Below are 17,005 nucleotides of genomic sequence, written 5' to 3' on the forward strand. Positions count from 1 at the left end.
TGCTGATGAGGGACAATCCACCGAACATCGAGAGTAGAGGTGAGTTGAGATAGGTGTAGGGTGCGGTGCTTCTATTTAGCCGGTCAAACATTCGCCATGGGTGATGTTGCCAATGCCATCCTTATGGTTTCGGAGAGATGCCAGAAATTCCGTTCTTGGGACACCAAACACAGAAGCACATTCAAAACTACATGTATTTCCGCGAACAAACTACACTTCATTTTATTACACGTACACACAACATACTGGACAAACTTTATTCTAAATCTAATGTACACTTAAATCTACCACTTTAAAATTAGGACGACCGTGAAACTGGACGTGCTCCGTCCCGGACCGAGGTATGATTGATTCTGCCGATCGTCTCGCAGAGCAATTCAGTTGAGGCCGTCTTGCCAGTGTGTCTCTCAGTGTGGACTGCTTCGGACGAACTCCGACAACCACATCTCTCAGCTCTCCTTATCGCGCAGGCTGATAACGGACGATGCTATGGTGATGATGATCTGCTACCTACGATCTAGCTCTTCATGATTGTTTGATGCTGTAATCGTTCTGCTGTGTTGTGGTGGTTGATGTCGGTCAAGGACAAATGAAACCGAAAGTGAATTTTATTTCCAGGGTTGTAGCCTTGTTCCGTTTGCGGTGGCGAACACATGAGGTACCGTGGGGTAAGTGGATACAGAAAAATCAATAGCCAACTTCATTGTTATGTACAGCTAGCGTCAATAATGTTAATCAAACTTTTTTCTGTGGATGAGAAGTGAGGGACTAATATACTTCAAATCACCACATATTTTGATTTTTTTTTATTGTTATGTAATGAGTATGAGGAACTTGAAAATTTGCGCCAAATGATCCACTTGCCCCACCATGGTGGGGTAAGTGGATCACCAATAAAAAAATCAATTCTCAAAACAAATGTGGTGTCATTATATATAGTATGAATGACATTACTCTTGTTATTGTTATTAGTGCTATTTATGTTACATTTTGATACCTTCAAAATTAAAAAGGTAACTTTATTTTACCAAAATATCATGAAAAATATTTAAACATTACTTTACACTAATTCGATCAAAAAAAATATTGTAACTAGAGTAATTTGGAGAAAAATCATCCATTTAATACTCATAAGTTGTACAGAAGTATTGTAGGATTATTCCTAACGATGTTTTTGAAAAACATTCATAATTTAAAAATATAAGTTACATTTACTTTTGATTAACATACTGAAATCTTTTTATTCTTTATTTTTATTTCCATCTGTCTAGAACAATTAATATGGTCAAATAAGGTTCCTTAATATGCTTTCAATTGAAAAATTTGTATACTTTGCCTTTTTTGCAATAAAACAAAAGATATACCACACAAAGTTTTGTTTGAATTTTGCAATAATCATTATTTTATATTTTTTATACCAGAAAGATTGATATACCTTTAAGGTGGATTAATTCAAATTTTCTATGGCCAATTTGACAAATTCAAGCTAGGAATGGACAAAGTTAAAGGAAAACAAAATTTGTGGATATTGAAACTCTTTTAATTTCTTATAAGTAGTCTACCAACAAATGATAATAATACTTGATCCACTTACCCCACCCCATGAAGAAGTAGGGGTAAGAGTACCATGTCCAATATATCTGTATTTATTCATAAAAATCACAGATTTTTTATCGATGTTCATTAAATTAGAACTGAAATGCTCACCATGTGTTGAAAAAACTAAAACGAAGCAATGGTGCGAAAACATTCAACACCTTCAAGTATTTATGCTTAATATGGACAAATGATCCACTTACCCCACTGATACACTTCCCCCACTGTACCTTACCTGAGTTACCTCAGGGATGTCAAACATCTTTGTTTGCGGATGACGCCGGCCTCTTCAGTTCAGTAGCTTAAGGGCTATTATTATTATAGCCAAGAAATTCGGGACTTTGCCACTAGGCAGCGCTAGTGAGCATAAAACATTTGTTTCGTAAATATCTCAGGAACCTGAACACTTAGAAAGATGGTGTCTTCGGCAGAGTTGTTCAGCTTCTCAAATTCTTTCTTTGTTTAATCCTTAAAGTTCGAGATTTTGCAAAACAATGATAATCCCTGAGCTTCTAAACAACTTTGCCGAAGAAGGCTGTCTTAAAATTCGAGATTCTCTAGTATCCACAAAACAAAAAATGTCATGCTCCCTAGCGCCGTCTAGTGACAAAAAATCCTATTTCTTGGCACAAATAATGATAGCTCTTGAGCTACTGAACTACTTTGCCGAATACACTATCTTTCTAAGTGGTTAGGCTCCTGAGATATCTGCAAACAAAAGTTTCATGCTCACTAGCGCCGTCTAGTGGCAAAATTATGAATCAACTAGCTCGAAAAATGATAGTCCTAAACTTACTAAACAACTTTGCCGAAGACGACATGCTTCTAAATAGCCAGCATCCTGAAATATCTGCAAAACAAAAGTAAAACTTCCATGCCCACTAGTGCTAACTAGCGATCAAATCCAGAATTAAATGAGGTATCATCAGATAGCGCTTCACATCCAGAACAACTTTACTAAAGACCCCAAGTTTCTATATTATCTGGATTTTAAGATATGACGATTTCAAACTGTGATTTCCTCGAAGCGTACATAGTGCGTTCATTATTATGCGACTTCCATGTACATTTATTGATTTTATCGTATTATAAAGGGCCATACTGTAAACAAAAACTGTCGAGAATTGTTCTTAAGAAGATTCTTGAGGAAAACATTTTGGTTTGGTGTCGATAGATATCTTTGTTACAAAATGATAGCATATAAATCACAACTTTTGTACAAAGTACAACAGCACGACAGCCCGAAGGTTAAGAACAAGCTTTTGATCTTCAAACAAATTTTCAGGCCAGCCATGTTGTATGCTGTACCAATATGGACTAGCTGTTGCAATACTAAAAAGAAAGCTCTGGAGAGAGTTCAAAAAAAAATTGAAAATGATTCTGAATCTCCCTCCCTGGATAGAACTAATGACTTACATAGAATATTTAGTGTTGAAACATTGGAACAAATTTCGAATAAAATAATTAACAATTTAAGACAAAAATTGTTGCAATTTTCTATTGCCACGATAAATGCGTTATGTATCTAGTTAAGATAATTAAATGCATTTTTGGTTGTTCTCTTATAAACGACTGAAATCAAATCAGCTGTATTAAATCTGAACAGCTACGGCAAATGAAATGTAATATGTTGTTAACAAAATGTTAATTAATGCTTGATTTAATTTTACTCAATCAGGATAATATAGTGTTGTAACACAGAATACCGAAATATAAGAAGTGAATTTAATGTTTGGAATGATACTAATAAATAAATTCAAAAAATTACCTTTCTTGACACAAAATTTCGATAAAATAAAAATTAAAACTAATCATTAATCTATGTACATTTATCGAAAAGTGCTTCGTGGGCTGAAATCTTGGGTATTCATATTGAGAAATAGTTTAATGGCACACAGAAAATCGCACAAGTATTTATCTATTATTATGCTATCAAGGTAATTGAAAGTAAAGAGCCATCAAATCGTGAACGTGAGGAATTTCATTCGTAACAAGAACTCTCACTGCGCTGATTAGAAGCTTAGATCATACGTTGATGCACTGCTTTAGCATTCACACTGATGTTAACTAATATCCGCGCGCGTATCTAAACGCGAATGCCACTATAAACACAGCTCTCGCGATAATCTGGCCGCGAAATCGAGCACTTTTGCCTCGTTGGTTGCGATTCACATACCTAGGTGTAGATGTAGGAACAACAATGCAATGATTTGCTTAAATTCGTCTACTTGCAAGTTCAATGCCAAGAAGCGGGAAGCCCCACGCCAAGGGTTAGGAGCAGCACGATCAAACAATCATAATGGGCAAAGTTTGAGGAAAGCGGGGTTTGAGAATAGCAAGCACACAATATCGCTTGATCCAGTCGTTTGGCTATCCGATGATGTAGATGGAACATTTTCAATGTTGATGAATATAAAACGCAGTAGAGCAGTTTTGGAAGCTACCTGCCCGTTCTAAAAATATACTATAATGACAGCTGGGGGATGCACACATATCTGGTGGAGTTTTTTTATTCGCATGATATTTTTTGTCTAAACTTGACTTAGAAGCGCATATCATCGAGTAGTTTGTAGACGTCAATATGCCGGTGTTTAGTTTTAAACGTATACTGGAAACACTTAAGCAGATGCATGGATGTTAATCACATTTAGGTATATCAGATCACTTATAAAAGCAACTCGTTTAGGATTAATTTTTCGACAAATTCTTCAATGACTTGCAGAACATATGTGAGAATGGCATTCGAATTTGCCTCAAAAAACAAGTTGAATAAAAGGAGGAGAGCCAACAACATTTGAAAGCTGATCGAAACCGTTTTTTTACTTATACTTGTCATGCTACTCAAATACTCTGCTACGAGAGGTAGTTACTTGAAATAACTTGGAACCATATAAATGTTCCCGATTTTCAAGCCAATAATGTAAACATAGTGACCAAAAATACAAACATGTGATCGATTTTTAAGAATTTTGCACAAACTTATATACAGAGCTCATTCAAAACAACATGCATTCTCTGCTCTGATTCTCAGCTTAGTGTTCTTATGAGCACTTCCACAGTTATTAACTGAGGGCTTTCTTTGCCAAAGTTGCCATTTTCGCATTCGTATATCGTGTGGCAGGTACGATAATACTTTATGCCCAGGGAAGTCAAGAAAATTTCCATTACGAAAAGATCCTGGACCGACCGGGAATCGAACTCAGACACCTTCAGCATGGCTGTGCTTTGTAGTCACGGACTCTTACCACTCCACATTGGGCTAGAGCGCAAGATTAGAAGGAAAAAAATATTTTGACTATGAAGATGTTTTTTTAGAACAAAACTGTTTTCTGCAAAATTGTTACATATAGTGAGAACTGCATATTGACATTAAGTGATATTAGGGTGGTCCAACAATATAAGGAAATATTTAACCATAATATCAAAATGATAACAGCGATAATAAAAGATGTTATCATTTTGATATCATCCAGTTATCCTATTCTGCTCGGGAAGCGCACAGCTGTTCATTAGGACCATGCTAAAGGCAGTAATTTTATATCTCATGGGTTGAAAATTCACTTGATTTTTCATTAACAAATGAAGTGTCTTTAAGTAAAAAGGTGACAAAACACTACATATAAGAAAATCAGCCTTCAAGTTTTTTTTTTTGCTTATTTTACTCCATACTAATTGAATGGGCATCAAAAAGCTAGTCATTATTTAATAAGTTATGTTTGTTCATCTATTAGACGTACAACTCGATCAAACTGTCACTTGAATCCATTTACTTTTAAAAAAATCGTCAATTGAAGAGATATAGTTCTCTGTTCATATCTGTGAAAGATCAAAAGAAAAGTTTAGCAAGCTGAGAAGCTGGGTGTATCGCATTTGGAACGCCATGGCAGAAAGAAAAAAATAAATATATACATGTATTGATATGAAGGGAGATTAGGGGTTCTGATAATCATTAAATCCATTATATGGTTTCTGGATATTTGAGAACAAGAAATTATTTATTTATTTATTTATTTTATTTAATCCAACGGATAGCAGAAGAGATATCCATTATTTGCTATTATTTAGCTTAATATGGGATTGTAGCCCGGTAGACATGAACAAAAATCCCTAACAAAATTAGCTCAAAAGGGATTTGTTTCCTCAGCAATATCCTTCATTAAGGTTTGAAGAATATGTTTTCAATATGGGATGATAAGTTTCTACTTACATTACAGTACTAGCGTGTTTGGAACATATCTCGAAATTTCTCCATAGTAATTTCTATATAAACCTACATTGTCTTTGGGCCACCTTTAAATCACCACCTATAAAGCTGAAAATTTCACAGAACACTATCTTTATGGTAAGAATGGTATGGAGCATATGGGAGATTGGATTTTAAAACATTTAAAAAAAATTGAATCGCCCTATTGTAATATACGTAAAGTACATCCCAGGTAACCAAAATGTACGTATAACGAAATCACCTGGAGGCTCTATATGTGCAAAATTTTACTAATAAGATGTTGCGAAACGGCCTTCTACGTACAAAAGTGGAGGTGATATGCGTGCATATATTATGTGATGAATAATAACAAACAATGCGAGTGTATAAATATTCTACCGAACTAACCTGTGATCTTATGCGACTTAACTTATGATAGCAAATGATGATTTGACAGCTACTACGGATTGATTCGACTTACTTTGTACGTGTGTACGGGACGAAACAAAATGTACAAATGAACTCAGAAAAGAAGTGTTTTATGCGAAGAAACTCATCAATCTGACGAGTTTATCCACGGTGTTTAGCGAGTTTGATGTAATAAGTATGAATAAACGAGTTGTAACGTGAACTTTCATGCGATTTCTGGGTGTCTGGGATATTTTCCACTTTACCTTCTATTCGAGAATGAATGAAACAAAATGAATTTGTTTCTTCAATTTTTTAAATGTTAGAAATATCGAAAACAAAATACTATTTGTCCTTCCTGAATATAAAATTGACCCTGAGTGTAAGTGTACCCGCCTTATGCTGATCAATTGCGCCTTACATTCTGATAGGTCAGTATCGCGCTTTTGCTCCTTGACCTTTGTGCGACACAACAATTCCTGCAAAAGCGTGGTGCATTCCAAAACAAGTCTTGAGGTAGGTTTTTTTTTTGTTGTTGCGACAAGCCGTTCGGCTCTTCGTTTTCAAAACAAAAACATATTTGTTTTGTAGCCACTATCAAATATTCGCTCGCATTAAAATGGCATAAATATGAGCATTTGGCGAAGTTCGGCAATGCTTGCGAAGCATTCACTCCGAGGCTTAAAAGTCTCGCTCCCACCAAATTATCTTGTTTTGGTCCATGAGCGAAAAAAACATCAACCAGATTGTGAAACCGGTCCTCGTAGGTACTTCCCAATCCTGGCGAGTCAAAACAACTGCAGCACAAAAAAGATGCAAACAAAAGTTATCAACGTTTACTAGTCTGCAGGATCTGTTTTGATTTTTTTCTATGTACAACGATCCTTCTGATTCTTAGGGCATGCTTAGGTATAGTGGAAGTCGATTAATAATTGCTCCCCAAAATATGTGTAGAAGAGGGTGGTTGTATTTATCGTCTTGGCCAAGCAAATAGTGAAAAGCTTTTTAATCTTGCTCCAATGTTTCGGTTTTATTGGGTTTTACCACCAAATGAGATATTGGGTTAACGATCCAATGTATGCTTGAAAGTTGGAAAGTATTGTAGTAGGGTAACTGAGTATTAACACACGCCGGCTTCTGTTTTGGTCCATTGGATATTTTTGATACTGAGTTGTAGAAAAATCGTGACTAATTGGAATAGAATCATAACTATAGGGATCGTTTATAAACTATGTATCGATAAATTTGGCCATTTTTTTACCCCTTATCCCCCTAACCATTTCTGGACCTGCTTGAAAACCACCCAACTCTCTCCGAAAGCTTCCTAAAGGTATCTTGGATTCTCGCCAACGTCATGGTTTACCTTGATCTCTGGGAGGAGATTCCTGTGAGTGATTCTAAATTTATCAGAGCAAATGTCAAAAATGACGTGCTTACTTGGAAACTGTAAGCTGAGAGCATAAATAAATCATTCTACGCTCATGAATATTTAATTCGGAAAGCCATTTAGATGTTGCATATTTTGAATTCCTGTATCAGTATCATTTCAAACATCACATTATTTTTTTTATTTTGGTGTTCTGTGTTAGTTCTTTTTTGTTAGACTAAAATAAGGCTATTAGTATTCGCAGTTGTAAGGCAACGCATTTTAGAACTTTAAATTGAATTTTGTCATTAGCTGAAATTCTTTCTTAGCTTAGTTATACTTATAACATATATATTCAAATCACTTATGGATGATTGTGATGCTAAATCGTGTATAAATTCAAAAATTCCTTTTTTCTTCATTTCAGTAGTTAAGTTTAACATTGGAAAACGAATGTCTTATTATTTTCTCTACAATTTCAACAAGTTGTCATTAAAGACCTTCCGTATCCTTGCGGTTATGTATGTGGGTATGAAACACATCCTAGCTGAAGATGTCTAGATTTGATTCTCGGTTGATTAAACATCTTTCTGTAATTATTATGCTTCTTTTATTTCTCTCAGCGTATAGTATCGCCATAATTTCGACGCAATATATGAAAACAAATATGGCTATATTGGAAAGCGAAATTTTGCTAAGAATTGTGAAAGTACTAAGCTGAGAAGCAGACTCTTCCAGGGGAATGTAAGATCAAGAACGAAAAGATTTTTTTCAAAAATTCTAAAGGAGCTTTAGAGGTATTGCGCGAGCTACTCCTAGAGAATTATTCAGGTTTGTAGGAAGTACTTAAATCAATCCCGATTGGCGTTACGTTAGTAATCTTTCATCTTCTTTTTCTTCTTGGCATTACGTTCTCACTGGGACAGAGCCTGCTTCTCAGCTTATTCTTATGAGCACTTTCACAGTTATTAACTGAGAGCTTTCTTTGCCAAAGTTGCTATTTTCGCATTCGTATATCGTGTAGCAGGTACAATGATACTCTATGCCCAGGGAAGTCATGGAAATTTCTATTACAAAATGATCCTGGACCGAGCAGGTATAGAACCCAGATACCATCAGCATGACTTTGCTTTGTAGCCGCGGACTTGGCTAAGGAAGGCCCCATCAAACCTTATGGTAACGTAAAAATATTTTGCTCTTGGCAAATAATAATGTTATGCAATCATAATCATTTTTGATCATATTTTTATTCCACTATTATATTTCGAAGCGAAACCCAATACCAACCGACAATGGTTCGGGAAAAACACCCTCATTCTTTTTTATGTACCAACAACGAAAACAACTTTCGAATGCATCTGTTTCATTCAAATCCATGACCCACTTGATTTGCTTTTACAAACATGCCATTCAATTTTCTTACAAACATTGAATGAGAAATGAGGAGATTTTAATTTAAATTATTTGTTATTGAGTTTTATTTTTTGAACAGTTGCAATACTCAATATGGTAACAAACTAGCAAACTCTAGTACGAATCCCACAATCAATCCGTTGAAGGAATTAAATTTTCATTGGTGGTGATATTTCTTCTTGGACACCGCCTTGAAAAAATACATCTTAAAATGTCACTTCCCAATCTTCATTGAATATGATTATTATCACAAACATGATGGATGGGGAGTAGGGTGATTCAGATTTTAAAAATGTTTGAAAATCCAATCTCCCATATCTTTCTTACCATCTTTATCATGAAAATAGTGTTCTGTGAAATTTTCAGCTTTCTAGGTGGTGATTTAAAGGTGGCCCAAAGAAGAAGTAGGTTTATATGGAAATTACTATGGAGAAATTTTGAAAAATGTTCCAAACGCGTTTAAGCAAACTTTGATTGGGATTTTTGTAGATGTTTGTAGGGCTTTAATCCCATATGAAGCAAAATAATAGCAAACAAACTCATGATTATCTCTTCACCTATTCGTCGGATAGAATTGCTTCCTTTATTATGGTTTGAAGAATGAGTTTTTACTATGGGATGATAAATTTGTACTATCGTGTTTGGAACATTTTTCTAAATTTCTCCATAGTAATTTCCATACAAACTTTCTTCTTCTTTGGGTCACCTTTAAATCACCACCTAGAAAGCTGAAAATTTTACAGAACACTATTTGCATGTTTGGATGAGCTTCGACTGAAGTTATGTTATTCAACCAATGTTGGCTGAGCAGTCTTCAGGGAATTAAAAATGCTAATTTTTGATTTTCGACGTTTCGGTCCGTTTGGGACCTTTTTAATTCCCTGAAGACTGCTCAGCCAACATTGGTTCAATACTATTTGCATGGTAAACATGGTTAAGAAGATATGGGAGATTGGATTTTCAAACATTTTTAAATTTTGAACAGCGCTAATGGGGAGTCAAAAATAGTCCAAAAAATGTTACGTAACTTATGGATGCTGCCTATAACAACTTGAAGGAAGTGGCATACATTTACACTTATGATAAAAAACCTTAACATTTGTACAGAGGACCTTGTACTTTAAAGGTTACAAAAGGTTTTTCTCAAGAATGTTATCTAATTCAGTTTAACAAAAGTGCCCAGTCGCATACGATATCAGATATTAGTTCAAAAGTGGAGGTCTATATTAGAGTCGTTCCGATATTCCGAGGTATCGGTATTTGATTCGATACGATTATCGAATAAAAGTCTCGATACCACCGATATATTGATTTAAAATGTCGATATATCGAAATATCATGTGATACATTTGTATGGAGAAAAAATCCTACATCGCTTAGTAATCTGCCAATTAGTTTCCTAAGATGCGAAAATAGGGCTTTGGATACACAAAATTATTATTATTTTGATCTTTCTGTGAATAACTGTCTTCTGTTAAAATACATTATATAATAATTCAACAAAGAAATAATTTTTCAAATACTAAAATTAAATTGTATTTGAAGAAAACCCTCTAATTGTTTTCTTGACATAAGTGTGTGATATAATGTAATGAATAACGGAAGCAAATATAAATATTGTGATGTTTGGGAATTGTCAAAGCTATTTTTTTTCGCGGATATATAAGGTTTGTTATAATATTTACGTGAAAACGAAGTCTCAGTCCCTTGAAAATAAAATGAGGCGTATTACATGGTTCAATAATGCGCCAACCCGAATTACCCTACTATGAACGAAAGTTTGAGTGTGATAGATTAAGAGTTGAAGATAGAAGCAAGTTATCTCTCACTCACACGTGGTTTATTTTCGCAGTTTAAATTTTCATTTGTACAATTGGTCGGCGTTAAGTCAGAGTGGACCAAGTGACATTTTTCATATTTTGAGAAAAATGGGTTTGAAGTTTAACACTCTGTAATATTTGAACCCGTTTAAATTTTGGTTGATTTTTTCTACACATCTTTGTGTTACTTTCAAACAATATAATGTGAAGTGATAATCATGAAAAATCATAATCCGAACCTTTGCTAGAACGATTTTCTGATGGACTACGTGTACTTGGTCCACTCTGACTGAACTAAAGACGACCGTTCAGTGAGTTGGTTCACTCTGACTGAACAATTTCTAGGAAAATAACATTCATTCAATGCTTGCATGGTCAAACAGGGTGCATATCTCTTAGATAAGCATATTATCAAGACCCTTCGACACCAGTATCGTAAATTCTTCAATAATCCATATCGTCAATACCGAAATCAGTGGCATTACGATAGCTTGAAAATTAAGGTTTTGAAGGCCAAAAATATTCAAATATGTATTCAATCAGAGTGGACCAAGTGAAAATCTTGAGTACCGACCGAAATATACTGATCCAATAAGCGGGTTCTAGCACATTCCATACATACACCATAAAACTACCCTAAACTTCTATCGGACTCTGGAATTGACTCAAAAAATGCAATAATAAATCAGTTTATTGCTCTTCAACACTTGGTCCACTCTATCTGCACAGAAGTTGTGGCAATTTCTGACCACCCATCCAAATATGGTAAATAATCAAAAATCAAAATCAAATGCATCGAATTAAGTAATATTTATAAATTCCTACTGATAGTAGAAGAATCATTCGATGTCCAAAAATATGACAAATCTCTTGAAATGTTTTTCGTTTCCTCGCATTCTTCAGCGCGCTGATCATTTTCGTTGATATGGTAATAAGCACTTGGTCTACTCTGACTGCACACTTTTATCGATTTTTATTGATCATTCAAAGTAAATTTGTTGCATATCTCTCGCTATATACATCATTTATCAAATCTGATCAAAGTGAAACGAAGCTAAGGTAATTTCGCATCTAATGATAGGATAATCCAATTTTCCCAAATTTTGTACTTGGTCCCCTCTGACTTAACGCCGACCAATTGACACGTGTTTTTTCGTCATTGGAGCTAGGATTTTTTTTTCTGAATGGAGCCTAGCAAAATCTTATTTTATGGAAGTAACGCAAAAATCAAGATTTTCACAAATTTCGTGGTTTGCATGGATTTTAAGAAATTTTATTCATTAATGATTTTGTCTCATATCGTTGCACATCACCGATATGTATAAGCTTGAATTTTCAGTACGGAAGATATTCAATGTAAGTGTATGAATTAAAAAAAAAATACTTCAAGATTTCACAGGGAATATCCCTCGCCTTTCACAAGCTTTTCAGAGTATTCAACCAAGTGCTTTCAAGAGATTCCTCTGATAAGTTTCAAGTGTATTTCTCCATAAACTAATTCTACTCTTTTTCAGTGCAACTATGGGCCAGGAACGCAATCTGGCGGGTCAAAATTAATAACTCGGTAACGAAGCGTTTCCGGTATTAGGTGTCTTCAGCAAAGTTTTTTGTAACAACGAGGACCATTCACTGACATAAACGGATAGTTCGTAAATCGTCCGCATAGATGACGCCACAATCTAACATTTTACTGTGATGTTCTAGAGACTTGGCATGTTCGACAAAGTTGTTTATTTTGATAAAATAAACAACTCTCGAAGACGTCAAAATTCCACAGCCTACTGTTTTCGAGTTATTGGCAAAATTAGAGAAAATGAATGAAAAAATGATTTTTTTCACCGAATTTGACATTTTTCCTAAGAACCATGTCATATAATATTGTTTGCTGATAAGTATATAACAAACACAAGCTCTGGTGGATGGAAAAAAATAATAATACGTCGCATAAAAATTAAGAAATTATGTAAAAACTTGAAAAATAGAGCAATTTTTGAGCCTTAATATCTCCAAAAGCGCAAAAAATCACAAGCTCAAATTTTCAGGCAACGTAGAACAATACTTGATGAAACGGACGTAAAATTTTCAGAGAGGTATATTTTGGTGTTTTTGAGTTTTTTCTAATATTTAATGATTTTCTTTTCATAATGCGATATTAATCGTAATATTAATTTCGTGGCCAAAATTTTGAGTGTATTTTAAAATTAGTGATGTTGAAAGCAGATTCTAGGTTTTTTTCTTATAAATTTGATGTTACCATAATTATAGGTATATAAACTGTTGATTTGAAAATTAAAAAATTATCACCTTCTTTTATACATAGACTTAAAGAACAGTAAAGAGCTATATTTATTCAAATAATTATGTCATATTTCTAAAATATTTTTTTTACGTTTTGAACTGACAAAAGGGCGGCAATTTGCTGAAGTTATGAGCGAAAAGAAAAATCATTACTGCAGTTACTTTGATGGGTTATGCTACTTTTCCCCGAATATCGGTTCCCCGAATGTCGTTACTCCGAACGCCCGAATGCCAGTTCCCCAATATTTCGCTTCCCCCAAAAAGTTTGTGTCACTCATAATTGTCGTAACTTCATACATATCAGGGTGGAGAACAAACTGGCCATCTGATATGCACCCTTCTTTATTTAATTGGCGGTTATTTTGAGTTTTACCGTTTTTAGCATTTTTGCCAACATGTGTATAGCCGATAATGACAGAATATCTCCTTGTTTTGTTTGCTTATTGTTCTTTCTCGTTCACCATCCAGAAACTGAAGACTCTTATAGCACCTATTCAAACTGCACCACTTTTCGGGAAAACGGGTCATTCGGGGAAAGAGGTCTTTCGAGGAACTGGCATTCGGGGAACCGACATTCGGAGAAACAACATTCGGGGAAAAGTAGCACAATCACTTCGATGATTCTGGACGCAATTTTTGATGTCTTTTCGTTTAATTATGCCGCAATATTTTTTGGCGTCCAATCTTCTAGTGGTTTAATCATAAATTTTGCCTTCTTTTAAAAATAGGCTGTTCTTTATATTTATACTGTTTTAAATTTCATTCAATCAAACAAACCAATGAAAACATTCAGATGATTCTATGTTCTGTCAGCTTCCCGCTGACGAGATTTTCTGAACAAAAATTTCGCCAGAGATGTCATCAATTTAAATGAACACGCATTAAAATGCGACTGATTAGGATTTTTCGAAGAGATTCACCAGCAGTGCCTATTGGAAAGCTGCCGAAGAGAATGAGGTTGCCGACAATAGTCAGACTGGCAAGACCTGTTCGAAGCGTTGTAAAAACGTGTCCAAAAAGTTTTTAACATGTCTGTCGCTGTGAATTGATTAAGAATGTAAACATACAAACACGTAATTTTTCTGCTGATATCCGAGAAAATTACAAAAGAAGCGTGGCATTGACTTAGACTGCCGAAAATACGCAAATTCCATGTTCAATTTTGTAACCAGAAAATTTAATTTCTTTTTAAAGCTCCTGATGGAAAGTTGGATAGAGAGCCAGATCCAATTTTTGGCACTATTGATTCTTTTCGGCTGTAGGGTTTTTCAAAAGCTACTGAGCTCATATTTGACTACAACATGCGTCAGGTTAAAGTGCTTCTTATTGCAAAGTTTAGGACAATTCGGCCGAGAAAAACCTCCTATGCCAAAGTGAACCATGGATGTACCCAAGTAGCTCTGCACCCTGCTAGGTAAAATTGTTTGAAATAATAGCAGCTTTAAAAATTCTAATTTCAGTGAATTCCAAAATTTTATAGCACTTATCAACCTTCACCTAATTAAGAAACATACAGTATTGGACAAAACATATGCAACTCTTTCGATTTTCCATACAAAATGATCAATTTTGAAAAACTTTATTTCCATTATTTATGACCTGATTCGAATGAAATGTACACCTAACATCAATCATAACTTGAATTTAACATATATATTTAGATATTTTTTCGAATCACTACTTGAAAAGTAGTAAAAATTTAACTTAAGTAAAGTTTTCGAAGAAAATTTCGAAACTTATTATCTTCAAACATAATAGCCCTGCACAAAAACTGCTTTCAGCAAACTTGTTCAACTTGTTAACACTTCAGTCGTCGCGCTGTTGTATTTTGTACAACACTGGTGAAAAAAACCTCGCTTTTCATTCACAACAGCAGCGTGGTGGTTCTCAAGGTTATCAACCACGCGACGACTGGAAGGTTAAAATCTACAACTTTGCTGAACGTAGCATTAAGCTGTTCCTTAAATTTGTTTAGATACGTCAATTAAAAACATTCGTCAAAAAAATCTCTTCAGTCAAATCGTTACTGCTTTTGAACTCGTGATTGGAAAAATCACTCAAAACTATATGTTAAAATTTAAGTTATTTCCAAGGAACTGTGAAAATTTAATTCAATTCGATCCATAAATGACTAAGATACAACCCTCTAAGTTGACCATTTTGTATGGAAAATCAAAAAAGTTGCAAATATTTTGTCCATAATTTGAAAAATTTCACCTAGTACATATCTCACTTCCCGGCAGGGGCATGGAAAAGAGATTTAGTGGTTACAGAATTAAACATAAGTTTATTTATAGTGTTGTGAGAAAAAAATAAGCTCGATTTTTTGAAAGACAACAAAACTATAGCATGTCAATTTCGGCATTTTGTATGAAAATCTTCATGGTACTATTCAGAACAACATTGTAAAAAGCAAAACTAAGCCGAAAATGCCCCAGTCAAATCAAGAATAATTGAATTTCCTTAGTCGGCTTCCCTTGGTACTGATTACAGTTGTGTCGGCCTCACGATATGAGTTACAAGGCCGCAAGTGACCCTAAATAATTTCAAATTGCATTCAGTTAACTTGGATAACTGTTCTAGTGTGATAGTTTTATGGTTTCGTTTGTCGAGAATTGTAAACAGCAATCAATCTGGAACTAATCACATTCAATGAGGGCATCATAATCGAATCAGCATAATCTAATACCTCAACAATAAAAGATAGAAAACCACCTTCACTGTAAACCTCAGTTACATACCGCAAAGAGTCGCCAGGTACTGATGGACGAGTCTTCGATTCGCCTTTATCGTAATGGGGAGTTTTGTTTCTGTCATTGCTGATAGCTATCGGCGTATCGGCGATCGAACTGCTCTCAGATCACTTTGTTAGGTTTTTGTATCCGTTCACTGGTACTGTGTTCTATCACCGCAAAGCGGTTTGGCGCGCAATGCGTAGCAATTAAATAACAACACTTCCGTCGTTTCTGCAACAGGCACTGGTGATTATTTCTTTCTTCTATTGCGGTGAAATCACTTTTCGGTTTTAGCACGTGATCAGATTCGTCTATATGGTGATCAACAGAAGCTCAATCGATCGAACGGTTGTCACTGAGTAGACATTGTTCGAATAACTATGTGTCATGGAATAGATTAATTGTTCTCGATTTCTTGAAAATTATCACTTCAACCGGATAAGAATCACTTGATCAACACAACAATGTTCGATTTGGTACCGAAATATAACGTTTATGTTACCGATTAGCACTTCGCGCACCGGGATGTTCTGGAGTTGTTTTTGCGAGTTTGCGATATTCGAGGTTCGAGCGCTGCTGCTGGCGAGAGATGATGCTTCTCGGACACCGGGTACCAAACGAATGATTGTGATAGTTCTCCAGCGTCGCTTAGTCGCTTAGGGCGGCGGGCGAAGGAATCAGATCGCAAATGCGAAAATTTATTAAGTAATCCGCAGTAGTGGTAGAGCACAATGAATAGTGAATCCACTGAACGTCATTTAATGGTAACTTAATTTGGCTATCGCTTGAATTAAGCTGGTCCGAGAGGTGGTTCGAGTTGCGAACGTTGAGGAACGACTAAAAGTTCTGATTGTAATATATTGAGCTCCGATTGAGGCAGGCTGCAGAATCTGGGACGCTTATATACACTTCATGCGTGGTAAACAGGTACATCTACTACTGATTACGATGCGCTGTAAGTGGAAGGAAGAATCTTCCTTATTTTTAACGTTTTATCTCCAGCGGTTTCACGGGAAGCCATTTATTACATCCACATACAAACGGGTAAAGCCTTGTACATAAAGCGAAGGAAATCGGTTTACTACGGACTTGTTTGTTTAAATTTAGTTCGAATCTTCTAGAAAGCTCTGGAATGAAGAATATGAGGACATTATAGGAAAAAAAT

The 17,005-nt window shown here is 35.1% G+C and overlaps 1 protein-coding gene across 1 annotated transcript in view; it reads right to left on the bottom strand.

Moving 5' to 3' along the window:
• LOC5574730 (facilitated trehalose transporter Tret1) overlaps positions 1 to 16,709 on the bottom strand; it is a 31,397-nt gene extending 14,688 nt beyond the window's left edge. Inside the window, exon 1 of the mRNA XM_021845018.1 lies at positions 15,847 to 16,709. Within this exon, the coding sequence (XP_021700710.1) occupies positions 15,847 to 15,922 (76 nt within the window). The 5' untranslated portion in view covers positions 15,923 to 16,709. The remainder of the gene's footprint in view (positions 1 to 15,846) is intronic.
• Positions 16,710 to 17,005: the final 296 nt, after the last annotated feature.

Source organism: Aedes aegypti, chromosome 2 (assembly GCF_002204515.2).
Source record: "Aedes aegypti strain LVP_AGWG chromosome 2, AaegL5.0 Primary Assembly, whole genome shotgun sequence".
NCBI classification, from domain to species: Eukaryota; Metazoa; Arthropoda; class Insecta; order Diptera; family Culicidae; genus Aedes; species Aedes aegypti.